The sequence below is a fragment of the Mastomys coucha genome, unplaced genomic scaffold (genome assembly GCF_008632895.1).
Source record: "Mastomys coucha isolate ucsf_1 unplaced genomic scaffold, UCSF_Mcou_1 pScaffold7, whole genome shotgun sequence".
Taxonomy (NCBI): Eukaryota; Metazoa; Chordata; class Mammalia; order Rodentia; family Muridae; genus Mastomys; species Mastomys coucha.
In genome coordinates this window covers 25,536,259-25,552,298 of record NW_022196913.1, presented here as the reverse complement: position 1 = coordinate 25,552,298, position 16,040 = coordinate 25,536,259, and the positions used below count along the sequence as shown (strand labels likewise).

Sequence of the window (16,040 nt, the reverse complement as noted above, 5' to 3'; positions counted from 1 at the left end):
GAGAGAGAGAGAGAGAGAGAGAGAGAGAGACAGTGTGTAGCAGTCAGCATTCTAGATTCTAGATTCTAGCCTCTGTCCTCCTGGCTGGCACACCCGCAGCCCCTCCCCCCCCACCAGACTCCGGCGGGGCCCATGAGGCCCGTGGGGGGAGGGGGGGGATGCTGCACCAGTTCAGAGGAGATGGATACTGCTTTAGACCCAGTGTGTTTCAGGTGACCTCAGATGTACCTTGACTACTGAGCTGCAAGATTTCTCATTTCTCCTTTGCAATGACTGTAAAAGTCTGAATCTACTTTTAAGAAATAAATTCAGATAAAACACTTCTTTGTGTCGACTCTGTTTATCTCGCGCCAAATCCCTTGCCCACCTGGCCAGAATTCTCATCCCGTGGAACCCTGGTCCGCGGCAGGTCCCCAGAGGTGGGAGCCAACTACGTACTTTGGGGTGGGATTTTGAATAGGTTCCCAGGACCCTCAGGACCCTCTCCCTCATTAGACCTGTTCATTTGCTTTTAGCAATTTGCACCTGTTGAAAGGTTCCTGGAAAAAGTTGGAGGGGCAGCTAAGGAGCAGTTTCCTCTCCTAAAGAGGCCAGTTCCCCGTTTTTCGATGCCACCCAAGTTTCCCCTGATGCTTCAGCGTCTCAGAGTGTGGTGTTACACTTGGTTCTCATTGGTTCCCTTCCCTAGCTGTCCTCCCACGCCCCAGCCCCTCCTCCCCTGTCCTCCCACGCCCCAGCCCCTCCTCCCCTGTCCTCCCACGCCCCAGCCCCTCCTCCCCTGTCCTCCCACGCCCCAGCCTATGAATTTGTTTGTTTATTTCAGTTTGTTCTAACTTTGTGAACTTTTTTTTTTTTAAGTTTCATTTTGAAGCCCTGGAACTTATTATGTATACCAGGCTGACCTCACACTCAGAGAGCTCTACCTGCCTCTACTCCTGCCTCCTGGGCTTAAAGGGATGTGCCTCCATACCTAGGAAAAAAATGGGACTTTTTTCACCTTGATATACATGTTTATCATTTATGGTCATCAAATTTTTCTCTTATTTTCCATTCCTTCAACTGGCATAAACATACACATATTCATTTTTAATAACTGTAGTAGAAAATATATTTGTAAATAAAAATACAATTTTATAATTTTAACATTTAGTTCATTATAATTTGTGATATGCAGTACAGACCCAATTTAACTACTGAGCACACTAACATCTTATGGAACCAGAGCTATTATTTGCTATCACCTCCTTGTGATCTTAATGTCTCCTTTTATTTGATAAGTTCTCTACATGCTTCCATATAAGAACTCATAAAAGTAATTTTATACTTGAGAGAAAAAACCTCACACGGTTTTCACCATTATTTTTAGGTTTTTTAAAGTTCTAACACAATACAGTGCACACAGTTTTCACCATTATTTTTAGGTTTTTTAAAGTTCTAACACAGTACAGTGCACATGGTTTTCACCATTATTTTTAGGTTTTTTAAAGTTCTAACACAGTACAGCGCTTTTTGGGGCTATTCCTTTTAGATCTGTTTGTCCAAGGTCCTCACATGATCTTGGCATCGTTCAGTAATTTGATACTGAAACTTTCAAAGCATTTTCACAGCAACTTTCAAGTATTTTCTTATTAAGATTATTATAGTATGGCCATAAGTAAAAGTTATCCTGACTTGACTTTTCAGGGTTTTTTATTACTATTACTTAAATTTTTTCATATAATATATTTTGACCATAGTTTTTCCCTCAACTATGCTTTTCATGTTCTTTCCCTCTCTCAAAACAAACAAGCAAATGAGAATACACATACAAAAAAACTAGTAAGACAAAAAATACTAACATAAGCCAAACCAAGAAGCACAGAAAACACATGGGCTCCATTTTGTGATAGCCGACCACTCCTGGGAATGGGGCCTGCCCTGGAGTAGGGTTGCGATACCTCAGTGTCACTCTGTTGGAAGGAAGGTCTGATTTCCCCTCTCCTAGCAGGTGTCAATTTCAAATGCCTTCCTGGTTAAGGGTGGGATTTTGTGACCACTTTCCCTTCTCCATGCAGAGGTTTTGTCTGGCTTGATCTTGTCTGGCTGGCCTCGTGTATGGGATCACGTCTCTGTGAATCAACCTTGTTGTGTCTAGAGGACACTGTTTCTTTGAAGTCATCTTCCACCTCTGGCTCTTGAAGTCTTTTGGCCTCTTCTTATGCATAGATCCTTGAACCTTGAGGGGCAGGGTTTGATAAAGACATTTCACTTAGGGCTGAGTGCTCCAAAGTGGCACACTCTCTGCACATTGTTCAATTGTGGGTCTCTGTGTTAATTACTGCAAAAAGAAGTTTTTCTGATGAAAGTTGAGATAATGGGCATAGCACTATGTTATTGATAACATTTTATTGCTGTGTTCACTTAACAGAATAATAGTGGTAGGTTTTCCCCTAAGCCTATATGATCTATCTAGTCTCAGGTTCTTGATCTCATTAATAGTGTCTGGTATGGGTTCCATCTCATTGAGTAAAGCCTTAAATCTAATTTTTTTTTAAAAAAATAGTTGGTTACTCCCATTAGTGCCACTACTGCACCAGTGTGTTTTTACAGATAGTTGCTATAGATTGCAGGGTTTTTTTTAACATTATTATTTGCTTATTTATTTTATGTATATGAGTATCTCAGAGGGTGTCAGATCCCATTACAGATGGTTGTGAGCCACCATGTGGTTGCTGGGATTTGAACTCAGGATCTCTGGAAGAGTGGTCAGTGCTCTTAACCACTGAGCCATCTCTCTCCAGCCCCCAGATTGCAGGTTTTATAGCTTGGTGATATTGATTACTTTTCCCCTCCAGGAGTGTGTCTAGAACCTTCTAACAGTGAAGCTTCTAGTTCAGTGCCAGATCAATTTTTCATGCTCTTTGATATAATTAAGTGACATCATCACTAACAGGGCCTTACCATCAGGTTGTGGAGGATAACCAATAGCCTTGACAATTACTTGCGATGTTTGAGTAAGTCAAGGGACCCCTTTGGTCAACAACTCATCAAGATGTTACCTATTCCTGGCACTGGAGGTATGAAGGTGGTTTTGATATAAAAATTTAAGTTGGGTGTGGTGATGTACACCTGTAATCCAAGCACTCTAGAAGCTGCAGTATGAGACTACAAATTTTAGGTCAACAATTTCCAACCTCAGACAAAACAGATTGATGCTTCACATTATTGTTGGACCTTTCCATTCAGAATAAAGAAACGTTTTTCATATCCCCTTAGATGAAATGGCTTTCCTCAGAAGTCTCTTCAAAGCTCCTATGACATCTTTGTTCCTCAGAGTGTAGATGAATGGATTAGCCATGGGAGTGATGACACAGTAAAAGAGAGTCAAGACCTTGATAAGGTCTTGGGAGCCATCCTCTGAGGGTTGCATGTAGATGTATATCCCTGGACCATAAAATAAAGACACCACCAGCAGGTGTGATGAGCAAGTGTTGAAAGCCTTGAGTCTCCCTGCTGCAGAAGGCATTCGAAATACAGTTTGGGCAATGTAACTATAAGATACAAGTATCATGGAGAGGGGACCCATTATGAAGAATGTGGCCACCACTGCTAAAGTAATCTCATTGACTGTGGTGTCCCCACAGGACATCTTAATTAGCCCAGGCAGCTCACAGAAGAAGTGGTCCAGCATCCGGTTCCCACACAGAGGCAACTGTGTCGTCAGTGTAGACTGCAGTAGTGAGTTGGCCAGGCCAGTGAGCCAAGCAGTGCCAGACAGCTGCAGGCAGAGCCTGTGGTCCATAATGACAGAGTACCTCAGAGGCTTGCACACAGCCACATAGCGATCTAAGGCCATCATACCAAGAAGAACACATTCAGTACAGCCTAGCCAATGAAACACATAGGCCTGGGCCATGCAGCCTATATAAGTGATGTTTTTGTTGGGTCCCTGTAAGTTAAACAACATTTGAGGGACGGTTGTAGTGGTAAAACAGAGATCCAAAAATGAAAGGCTGGTAAGGAAGAAGTACATGGGACTTTGGAGCTGGGAATCGAGTTGAGAAACCAAAATAATAGCAATGTTTCCCAGCAATGTGAACAAGTAGGAGGTCAGGAGGACAAAGAAGAGAGGGAGATCCAGCCATGGGTACTTGGTTAAGCCCATAAGAATGAAATCATCTGGGAAATCTCCATTAATGAGCCGCACTGACATTTCAAAGGATAAAGACCTGATAAAATCAAGGAAGAAAAGGATGATTTAAAAAAAAATTACAATTAGGCAGAAATTATGAAGGTACCAGAAAAAATACACTTATTTTTTCCTATGGAAAGAGCTGACAGGTGCCATCCCCAGAAATCACATCAATGGTAATGAAAACAATAATTAAATAGGTAACATTTCAAACATCTGGAAAACTCTTCCTGGTGACAAAGTTGTTCTATATAATGTTTGCTCTCCTCTCCTTGCTCCCTTTTAAGGAGAAATTTCTCATTGAGGCATCTGAAACACGTGAACAAATCAGGAGTCAGGCAAAGTGGTAGCTCCTTTCTTCACTTCTTTGTGTTAGGAGAACAACTTGTCAATAGAAAAAAAAATCTGAGAAAACTATATAACTCAGTATTCCAACAGAATGTCATCTCGAAAGGATGACATTGTAGCAATGTTAAAACCAGTGGCCAGTGACTGAGAGCATGAGAATTATCAGGCAGCATAAGTGATGAGTAAGAAAGTTGGTTTTTATTTTTCCACTGTACAGTCATGGTATTACATTTTTAAAATCTTGACTATGTGCTATGGAAAATAGCAAAGACTAGAAAGTGTCAATACTTATAAATGATGGCCAAAGACTTCTGAAGCACACACATGTGTTTGAAGTAATGAAAACACAAGTTACCTGCAGAGAAGGGAGTGTTTGAGGGAAGCACACTCAGTTTTATGGCTTATTTTAGCAACCTGATAAACGTACATGTGTAGATAGCATTATCACAGGTTATAGTGAAAAACCAGGTTGTAAACTCAACATGAGACCACAATGTAGAAAACCTTGATCACTATGTTAAATGCACTGACCAAACAAATGTGTTTCAGGACAAGAGTGGGATGGCTGGAGTAGCTCTTAAGAACACTTACTACAGAGGATGATGAGGAATGATGGGAGAAAAGAAATGGGAAGCTGGGGGTGAGGTGAGGGCAATGTACACAGGGATAGCATGAGTGGGCCAGACAGGGGTGACAAAGAGGAACCAGGCATGGCTGTATGACAGAGGAGCTAGAAACCCAAACTTTAACCCAAGATGCAAGGAGTTGGGAAATGCAATGGACAGAAAGAGAAGGGCATTGGTGTGAACATTACGTGGGATACATAGCTTAAATCACAAATATCTTTACAAGGCAAACTTTTAGTTTGGCATGCAAGAATTAGCTTGAGTGAGTCTCCTGGGGTCTTTTACCTTTAGGTTAGCTAGTGATTTGAGAAATCATAAAGTACCTGAACCTGCGTTTGGGATAGTTATAATAGTTTGATTACCAAGGCCAGGGACATATGAAGACAAAGACAGTGACAAGGGACTGTGTCCAACCCAACCAGAGAAGATACGAGTCATTCACAGATAAAGAAGAGAAAAAGAGTGACATCCTATCTTCTCAAAAGCATCTTCAAGAATCTGGACTTGTCCACTGTTCACACAATTTGATTCTTGAGCTGATCTTCAAAGTGTTATATTTTAAAGAATTTGTTCAATCACAACCTTCTCTCTCATTCTTTACTGAAGTTGAATATTTCTTTGCTAGAGCAATAAATCAGTTAGCTGAAGTATCTTACTTAGCCTAGCTGATCTTGTGTACCCCAGAACATTCATGTATTCCTCCTCTCAAAACCAAATAAAACTAAACGAAACCCAGGGATATTTAGTCTTGTGTTGGTAGAAAGGGAGATCACTAGCACATACCTCTGCTTGTTGGGATTTTATTAAAATATAGTTAGAAGAAATGTTGCTGGGCCAGATTCCTCGGGTTTAGAGAGTGATTAAGTGAGTCTGATCAGGATAGGGACCCAAGAAGAGCCTCTAAAGTCTTGATGTGGCAGGTCCTGTGACAAAAATATTCTCTCTTGGTTCTAAGGTTGACTCGGGAGAAGATAAAACCAGCTTTCGCCCCGTGTGCCAGCCCTCCCTGAGAGACTGCCATCATGAGTGAGTCTCCCTGGAGCATCCGGTTTATATTTACCATCTTGGCTACAATTAAGGATTGCGTCAGATTTTCCATCCACTAATCTCATTTGACTACCAAGGGAGAGAAGAATTTGCTTCCCCAATTTTCAAAATGCAAACAAATGTATTAATAACAATAATAATAGGACCTGGGGGATAGCTCAACAGCTAAAAAAAAAAAAACAAAAAAAAACAAAAACACTTTCTGCTCTTGCAGAGGACCAGTGGTTGATTCCCAGCACTCACATTGGGTGGCTCACAGCTACCTATAACTATCTCCAGGGACGAGCTCTTCTGCCTCCACAGGTACTCAAATGCACACACATACGCACACTCACATACAATCACACAATTAAAAACAGTAACAATAATAATCATTTAAAACACGGTAGGCACTTTACAGGAAGGTCCCTAGTAGCTTAAGTGGGCATTATTATTGTCCTCATCTACAGCCTGAAGCTTGAAGAAATTAAATAATTTGTTCATGATTTATAAGATTTTCACATTTTTCAATTCAAATACTAAGTGAAAGTTTTGCAAACAGAGCACAGGTATACTTTCTTAGGTCGGTAGTGTACGGAATACAGATGCAGATGTTGTTTGTTCAAGCTCACCCTAGTGGAGATTCATATCATTTGTTTTAACCGTCTTAAAGACATTTAGATTCTCTTTTTATTTCTTCCATGAGCTGATACAGTTTCAACCCATCTCTATCACTTGAAACTCTTTTTGGAGTAAATTGCTCCACAGAACAAGGTAGAAGAAAGGCAGCAACTCTAAAGGTGGTTAATAAAATTCTTCTGGAACACCTGGGCTGCCCTTCCAAGGTTATTAGATGGTTTCTGACCAAGTTGCTCAGAGCTGTTGCCAAATAGTTCCTTCTCCTTCTTTTTTGTTTTGAGTCTGGCCTTCAACTGACCATGTGGCTGAAGATGATCTCTAACTCTGAGCCTTGTGCCTCCAGCTCCCAAGTGCTGGGATTACAGGAGTATACCACAACACCCATTCCATTCTCTACCTCTACTTTTGAATCTGAAGAATTGGAGGGTGAGCAGACAACATCCACAGCGGAAACAACATAATACAGCTTAAGAGATGAAGAAATTGTATGATCTTACCAGTCCCTCCCTCTCTCCCTCCCTCCCTCCCTTCTTCTTTCCCTCCCTCTCTCCTTACCTCCCTCCCTCCCTCCACTCTAGTTTGGTTTTGTATTTTAAGATAGGGTCTCATGTAGCCCAGGCTGGCCTCCATCACGCTATGTGGTAGAGAATCTAACACTCCAGATTCTCTTCCTCCCTCCTCCCAAGTGCTGGGACAATTCCTGACTTGATTTGTTTCTTCTTCACAGAGAACTTCTTACATAGATATCTGAGGCTTTATTTTATATTTTCCTCCTTCAGGAGTAAATGGAATTAAACAACATTTGACTAGGCTGGTGCATTCTCTTCATGAGAAGAAATATCAAAACTATTTTAGGACCCTAAAGCAGAAAAGACTGAGGTTTGAGACTAGTCTAAGTTACTCAATTTCGTTTTACTTTAGGGCTGTAAACATCACCCTTGACTCTAAAGAAATAGAAGACAAATGCCATAAGAAGGTCATGGGTTCCAAAATGAGTAGTCTTGTATTTGAAACTGTACTTGGCCACTATGTTACAGTGAACATCACTAAACCTGTATCTTTGTCCTCAAAATGCAGATTGCAGGATTTAATTGATAGGATTATTGGACTAACTGAGATTATAAATGGAAAGATTTGGGTATAGTGAATTCCAGTAAATAACTGCTCCTGTCTATGTGGTGATAGGAGAGATGCAGCTCATGAGTCAGTGCCCAATGCTGTTGGTGTCATTCATGAGGCAGTGCACAGCAAGCTCTGTCTGCGTAGCTCATGAGTCAGTATACAGTGCTGTCAGTGAGTGTCTTAGTTAGGGCTTACTGCTGTGACCAGGCACCATGACCAAGGCAACTCTTATAGGACAACATTTAATTAGGGCTGGCTTACAGGTTCAGAGGTTCAGTCCATTATCATTAAGGCAGGAACATGGCAGCATCCAGGCAGGCATGGTGCAGGAGGAGCTGAGAGTTCTACACTTTCATCTGAAGGCTGCTAGCAGAATACTGATTTCCAAGCAGCTAGGATGAGGGTCTTAAAGCCCATGCCCAGAGTGGCACACCTACTCCAAGGCCACACCTCCTTCAACAGAGCCACACCTTCTAATAGTACCACTCCCTGGGGCCAAGCATATAGGAACCATCACAGTGTAGTTCATGGGCCAGTGCACATCATTGCGCTGTAGTTCATGAGTTAATACAATTACAGTTGGTGTAATTTATGTCTCAGTACATGGTACTGTACAGGCAGGCCTCACTTTAAGATCATCATCCTATTCAGGGTTATAACCCAGTGAGTGTTTTGCAAGATCATTTGTCAATGGCACTTAGGATGCTTACTAAAGTACACATTTCTGGACCACTGACCAAATAAAATTAGAATTTCTGAGTGTAATTTAACTAGTTCCCTAGGTGATTCAAGTGAGAGTCATCACACTAGAGAATCAGACTGCTTTTTCAACTGCAGAAATAAAGTTTGTATTCCATTGGGGTTAATCTATTTTATCCCCTCGAGGGCTAAGAGCCTTCTCTGAAGACTAAAGGCATATAAACAGATATAAACTACTGTTATTAAAATTTAGTAATTCTGGCTGAGAGGTGTGGCAGACACCTTTAATCTCAGAATTTGAGAGGCAGAAGCAGGCGGATCTCTGAGTTTGAGGCCAGCCTGACCTACAGAGAGAAAACGACAGGGTGGCCAGAAGTACACACATAGAGAAACCCTGGCTTGAAAAACAAAACAACACAAAACAAAAATTTGACAATACCTAGAAAATTATATGCAAAGCAGACAAAACAATGCAGGATTATCCAGCATCAATAACAAATTATATCTGGAATTAACTAAAACCTGAAAGTGGAGAGCAGAATTGTGAGGGGTTTTTGCTTAATCTGAAGTGAGAAGTTCAACTTCTGATCAGAATCTTTGAGGTAGGAAGATACACCAGATTTTTTCAGCTGGAAAAGACCCACCTCTCATCTGCTGGAAGCCTCTGTAACAGGACATGGAAGAAGAAAGCTCTTGATCTTTGTCTGCCTGCTCTCAACTCACTAGCATGTCCATTCTTTAATTAGCACTAGAGTCTATTTCTTCAGGATTCCCGTGTATGCTGAAGACCAGCTGAGAAATCCAGCCTCATGGACCGAGCAACTACTATATTATTGGACTGTTATTTTATAGCCAGCCATTGCTGGATTAGCTATACACAGCCCGCAAGTCATTCTAATGTATGTATGTATGTATGTATGTATGTATGCATATGTACATGTATATGTATATTATATGTATATGTATATAATGTATGGCATATGTGTATTATATACATATAATATATTAGAATACATGTGAATTTTGTTAGTTGTTCTCAAATTCTCTTCTGTAAAAGTCATCCTGTTTTGTATTCTCACTAGATGTCTTTAAGAGTGCATATCCCATTGTGGTAGTGCATTCCTGTGACAGTGCCTAGGATACAGAAGCAAGAGAATCAGGAGTTTGAGATCAACCTTAGCTACATGGCAAGTCTGAGTTCAGCCTAGACTACATGAGACCCCATCTCAGAAAAACAAAGACAAAGAGAAAAGAAGATACTTCTTCCAATATCTAAAGAACAGACCAGGGCTGGTGAGATGGCTCAGTGACTCAGAGCACTGACTGCTCTCCCAAAGGTCCTGAGTTCAAATCCCAGCAACCACATGGTGGCTCACAACCATCCATAATGAGATCTGACTCCCTCTTCTGGTGTGTCTATGTAATATATATAAAAAAAAAAAAAGTACAACATTAAAAAAAAAAAAAAAGAACAGACCATGTTGTCAAAATCCATTTTTATTCTTGTGATAAGAAATTTGAAATATCTTTAACTTATAATGTGCTTATCGGGGTATGGCTTCCTTATAAGGTGGGGGTGCCTGCTGTGGTAAGATATATATGAATTTAAAAAATCATCATCTGCTTTTGAATTTTCCCTGCTCTTTGTAACTCCTCACCATATACCTGTTCCAATAAGAAACTCATTGTTTCACCAAATCACATATTAGTGCAATCATTATGTTGGTCTGTCATGACTTCCTTCCTTCCTTCCTAGGGTGAATGTGTGTGTGTGTATGTGTGTGTTGTGTGTGCGCATGTGTTGTATCTCCCCAGGAAAAGGTCTGTCAAACAACAACTGGCATCGTGAACTGGATCCAGAACCAGAGACGAATCAGGGAGGAGTAATTTCATGGTTTTAGTTATTAGTACCAAGGTATACAACTAAGGATGGAGCATCTATGCAGGGGGTGGGAGTGGATATCCTGGGATGGTCATCTTTCCTTATTTGGTACAGGACACTGTGACTTCTTGCTGTGTTAGTGGTTGCATGGACCCTACAGTAGGTGCTGAGGCATGTAACCAAGAATGAGTCCTCTACCCAGAAGGAAGGTCTGAGTGGGGACTCTAGTGGGAAATCCCAATAAGGTTACCTTCCTCTGTAGGCTACAAAGGTGGTGTGCCTCTTTAAAGTGTAGGTACACTGAGTGAGTACAGAGACGCCCTTTAAAACATGCAAAGTTTTGAGTAAACACTGCAGTCTATTGAGTAAGATATAAAGACCCAGAGTGTTGAGCCAAGCATGGTGGCATTGTGCCCTTATTTCCATCACTTGATACACAGGGGAAGATAGAGTTCAAGGCAGCCTAGTCTATAAAGCAAGTTCCAGGCCAGTCAGGGTTGGCTACAAAAGACCCTATTTCAGCAAACACACACACACACACACACACACACACACACACACACACCACAAAAGTACATGCTAGGATTCTCTTCCTACCACAAAGAGCCTTCCAGAATGGTCCTGTGATAATACGTTAGGCCAGGTGCATTGTAACATTTTTTGGTTACAATAAGAATTTGTAGCAAAACAAAACTATACTCTACTGCTCTGTGTAGCCAAAGGGTGGGTGATTACCCCCACTACCCTTAGACTAGACTAAGCAGCTACAGCCAACCTCATCAAGTTTATCAAAGGTAAAGAAAATGCATAGAGGCCCTGAAAAAGTACCTCAGGGTGTGACAACCAAACAGCTGATGCCAATGGATAAAATTTTTTCATGAAATATTAGACCAGAGGAGACTATGAGGAGGCACAGTTCAAATTCAAATAGAAACAGATTCCACTTTAATTTCACATCTCACCATTGTGACTAAAATATCCAACAAAGTAAAGAAGCATAGGAAACATATACATATACATACATACATACATACATACATACATACATATATTTGTCTGTCTGTGATACAGTCTCACCATGTAACTTTTGACACTAGGTCTCATGTAACCCAAACCAAGTCCTGATCCCCTGTGTTTGCTTCTACAGAGCTAGGACAACTGAACTGTGCCCCATCCAGCTGTCCCCTTTGTATTCAGTCCTGGATCCTAAACCATGGAAGAATCTCCTGTATTCAAGGTTGACTTTCCCACCTCACAGACATCTTCAGAGGTTTGTCTTCAGGTTAACTTTGAAGTCTACATAGTCGACTTTAAGAGTAACCATCCCATGTGGACTACTCAAAGCATGACATCAGGATAACTGGACCACTGTGCATAGGAGCATGAAAGCTTAAATCAGCATGCCACGTGTAATACTAGCATAAATAGAATAGATAGAAATTTCTTAAACTGAGAAACCACAGGTATAATTACTAGGAATGCCAAGCTAGAAATCTTGTATAACTTTGGTTTTTATTTTTAAAAAATCAGAAGTAAAAAAAGATGATGTAATTCATTGCATATGTGAGGCAGGTAGATCTTTGAGCTTAAAGCCAGTTTGGTCTCTATAGTAAGTTTGAGGCCAGCATAGTAAGATGCAATAAGATACTGTGTCAAAAAAAAATCTGATGGTATGCACTCCTATGCACTAAAAAATACGTAAGTAAAGTGAAAAAAAAAACTAAGGGTGGGAAAACTATTTCTAATTTGTACTTGAAAGAATTGAATTTAAAGAGTCTCAGGGAAAAAATCCCAACTAACAGAAAAAAATGCAAATCACATGGACATCAGCTTCATGGAAAAGGAAGGCAAGCCTAAGAACTGGGATGAGTGTCATCATCACTTCACAGGGAGGCTCAGCTGTAGATCCATGATGAAATAGATCAGCATCACTTCACAGGGAGACTCAGCTGTAGATCCATGGTGAAACAGATCAGCATCACTTCACAGCATCACTTCACAGCATCACTTCACAGGGAGGTTCAGCTGTAGATCCATGGTGAAATAGATCAGCATCACTTCACAGGGAGGCTCAGCTGTCGATCCATGGTGAAATAGATCAGCATCACTTCACAGCATCACTTCACAGGGAGGCTCAGCTGTAGATCCATGGTGAAATAGATCAGCATTACTGCACTGTGAGGCTCAGCTGTCGATCCATGGTGAAATAGATCAGCATCACTGCACTGGGAGGTTCAGCTGTAGATCCATGGTGAAACAGATCAGCATCACTTCACAGCATCACTGCACTGGGAGGCTCAGCTGTCGATCCATGGTGAAACAGATCAGCATCACTTCACAGCATCACTTCACAGGGAGGCTCAGCTGTCGATCCATGGTGAAACACATCAGCATCACTGCACTGGGAGGCTCAGCTGTAGATCCATGGTGAAACAGATCAGCATCACTTCACAGCATCACTTCACAGCATCACTTCACAGGGAGACTCAGCTGTTGATCCATGATGAAATAGATCAGCATCACTTCACAGCATCACTTCACAGGGAGGCTCAGCTGTAGATCCATGGTGAAACAGATCAGCATCACTGCACTGGGAGGCTCAGCTGTAGATCCTAGGTGAAATAGAAAATTGTAACTATAGCTTTGCAAACAAACTGAGAACATTAGTCCTCTGAGGTTTTCTATAATAAATTACCAGAAATGAAATCTTCCTTTTAAAAGATGATTTTTTTGCTATTTTTATTTATATGCATCTCTCTGATGAGTCTCTATGTTCCACATGCATAAAGGCCTGAGGTGGGCACAGGTCAGTGGTTTGTTGTGAGCTCCCTAATATGGTCCTGCAAATCAAACAGGAACCATTAGTGTTTTGTTTGGTTTGGTTTTGGGGCAGGATATCACTCTGTGACCTGGAAATCACTATGTAGCCTACATTGGTTTCCAACTCCTGATGATTCTCCTCCCTCAGTTGATCAAGTGCTGGGGTTACAGACATGAGACATCATACTTGCCTCCAAGAAAGTTATCTTCTGTTTTGGAGGCCAGAAGTATAAAAAGCAAAGTTCATGTTTTAGCCGAGCTCTGTAGAGCATGACTGAACTCCCTGTGTGTGCTCCAGAGACTCCATCCTTGGTCATTCTGGTCCTCATGCTTCAGCAGTATCCCATGGCAACAGCAGCATTCTTCTCTTTGCCTCTAGAGTACTTTACCTTCTCTTCTATTTCTGAATGTTCTCCCTGTGCCTGTTGTATGGGGACGTTTGTGATGGCCTTTAAGCTCCATGTGGATAAATCAGGAGGATACTTTCTTCTGCAGGGACTCTTTCCTTGCCCCCTTTTCTTTTGTATAAGGTAATATCCACAGGTGACAGAGAGAGAGAGAGAGAGAGAGAGAGAGAGAGAGAGAGGACTTCATATTGTTTAACTTGCACACATATATATGTATAAATAGTAAGTGTGTGTGTGTGTGTGTGTGTGTGTGTGTGTGTGTACAAAAATACCTGGCTTTTAGTAAGCACTGAATTGACAGTTGTCATCACCATAACATACTTAGCTATTGTACTTTTACAAGTTCTCTAATATTACATACTAATGTCATGTGGATTATTGTTTGATGCTATTGCTAGAGAGGCATGAACAAATGCCTTCTCACCTGATAGGGAACTGACATAAAGGTAAGGATAACCCTGAAGTCCAACTTGGTGAACTAATGAGTTTTATTCAGTTTCCTTAGGAAGATAGGTGAGGTGTTACTTACGGGGCTACACTACAACAACCCATCTCAGTATGGGTGACAGCCCAGGAAAGCTGAGAGCCAGTAAGTAGCATGCTATACAATTCACAAAAAGCTCAACAGATTAGAGACTATCTCGGGAAGCTCAGCTAGTCTGAGCCCCTTCAGGGTATCATGGCTAGTCTCTGTTTCTTTCCAGGTGTCTCTACTGACCTAATTCTCTTCTAGACAGTGCTGCTTCTCTCAAAAGTACTTATAGCTTATATATGTATGCTTGGGGAAGGAGAGGGCTAGTGAATCTGGTCAGTTTCAGGGACTTCCTGAAGTCATTGAGTTATTCCTTTTGTGAGTTTAAGGGACTTCAAAGCAGTATGTAATACTTATCTCCCTTTGGAACAGTGTATTGTTTTGCCTCCCCTTAATATCCTGAGGCCTAATAAGGGTTCATCTGAGATAGCACATTGCTACACAACACAATATATGAAGTCAGTTATTTGTCACCTGGTCCGTATGGTAAGATACACTAACATAGCTCCATAAAATTGGCCATCACAGAGACACAACAGAGAAGGAAGAAAGTCTGTTTGGTTTGGGAATCATGGCAACACTGTGAAGTGAAGAAGGCAGCAGAACAGGTCTGGAACGTGTAAAACGTGAGGAAGGTAATAGGCTTTTGGCTGCCTGTGTGAGCAAAGACAATCTGGCGATATAGCTGCTCCAAAGCGCAGTGCTCAAGAAGGGTTGGGCAGCAATGAGTGCTCACTGTAAAGGCACCATCGCCAAGCAGTACTTATGAACGTTTTCTTATTTCTTTACAAAGATTTTAAAGACACAAAAAGGACAGATTTAGAAATAGCATTTTCACACTCTGGTTGCAGAATAGTATATATCTTTAAGGTAACCTAAAGTTAGGAGCCAGTGTGCATCAAGGCTTACAATAAGACTGGCAGGGGTGCAAATAAGATTTGCAGTTACATCCCCAAATAACTAGAGTCTCTATCCAGTATCTTAGACCTCCATAGCCACAATACCTCACAAGCAAACTCCTGGTATTGACTGTAATGATGTCAAAGACACAAGTATGCTTTGCTATTTTTTGCTTATAACATTTTAAATATAAATTATTCTATAGATGTCCCAACCATCAACGTACACAGATAGGCTTCTCCTGCTTGGACACCCTGCCCACAGTTCCTGCGAAGATGTCTTTAGTGGAAGCTTTGCCTTCGTCAGAAAACAGGGGGCTCTCTCTCCAAACCCCGGCTCTCACCCTCTAGCTGAAGTTGGTTGTGGTCTTTACAGCCAGGATTTTGAAGGGATGTGTTTAGCTTCCACAGGTTGTGGGACGCAGGCAGGTACTCCCCAAAGAGCAGCGTGGGTCTCTGCGCTCCTCCTACCCATACACCACTGGAACCGGGCTAAGCTCTCTAGCACTTTCCTCACAGTGAAGCAGAGACGATAAAACGTACCAAAATGTTTGATAACAGTTTTATTTCTTAAATTCCGGAACTTGGGAGGCCGAAGCCAGAGGATTCGAGCTTCATATTGAGATCCAGGATAGGTTGGGCTACAAAGTGAAACCGTATCTCAAAACAAAACCCCCAAATGCAAAAGATTTCATTTCTAGAAAATATATAAAAAACAAAAGAGTTCCCTACTGATCGCAAAGTTCAGTGTCCTTATTTGTTTTTTTGTTTGTTTGTTTGTTTGTTTCAGTGTCCTTATTTTGAAAGGCTGGAGAATCGTAGAATGTAGAATGTATAACTTTTACCTAAAAGCAGGCATGGAAAATCTC

At 41.3% G+C, this 16,040-nt stretch overlaps 2 protein-coding genes across 4 annotated transcripts in view; one reads left to right on the top strand and one right to left on the bottom strand.

Moving 5' to 3' along the window:
* Window positions 1-16,040, top strand: part of Gpx5 (glutathione peroxidase 5) — a 75,773-nt gene that overhangs the window by 9,116 nt on the left and 50,617 nt on the right. For 2 of the 3 annotated variants that reach the window (XM_031359005.1, XM_031359006.1), the window contains exon 2: window positions 6,101-6,171. The exons of the other annotated variant lie outside the window; for it this stretch is intronic. The gene's annotated coding sequence lies outside the window, so the exon portion shown is untranslated. The remainder of the gene's footprint in view (window positions 1-6,100; window positions 6,172-16,040) is intronic. 3 annotated transcript variants of the gene reach the window in all.
* On the bottom strand, window positions 3,165-4,206 carry LOC116082163 (olfactory receptor 2B11-like). Its single transcript, XM_031359004.1, has one exon. It carries the CDS (start codon window positions 4,190-4,192, stop codon window positions 3,242-3,244), a length of 951 nt encoding a protein of 316 aa, XP_031214864.1. The 5' UTR covers window positions 4,193-4,206; the 3' UTR covers window positions 3,165-3,241.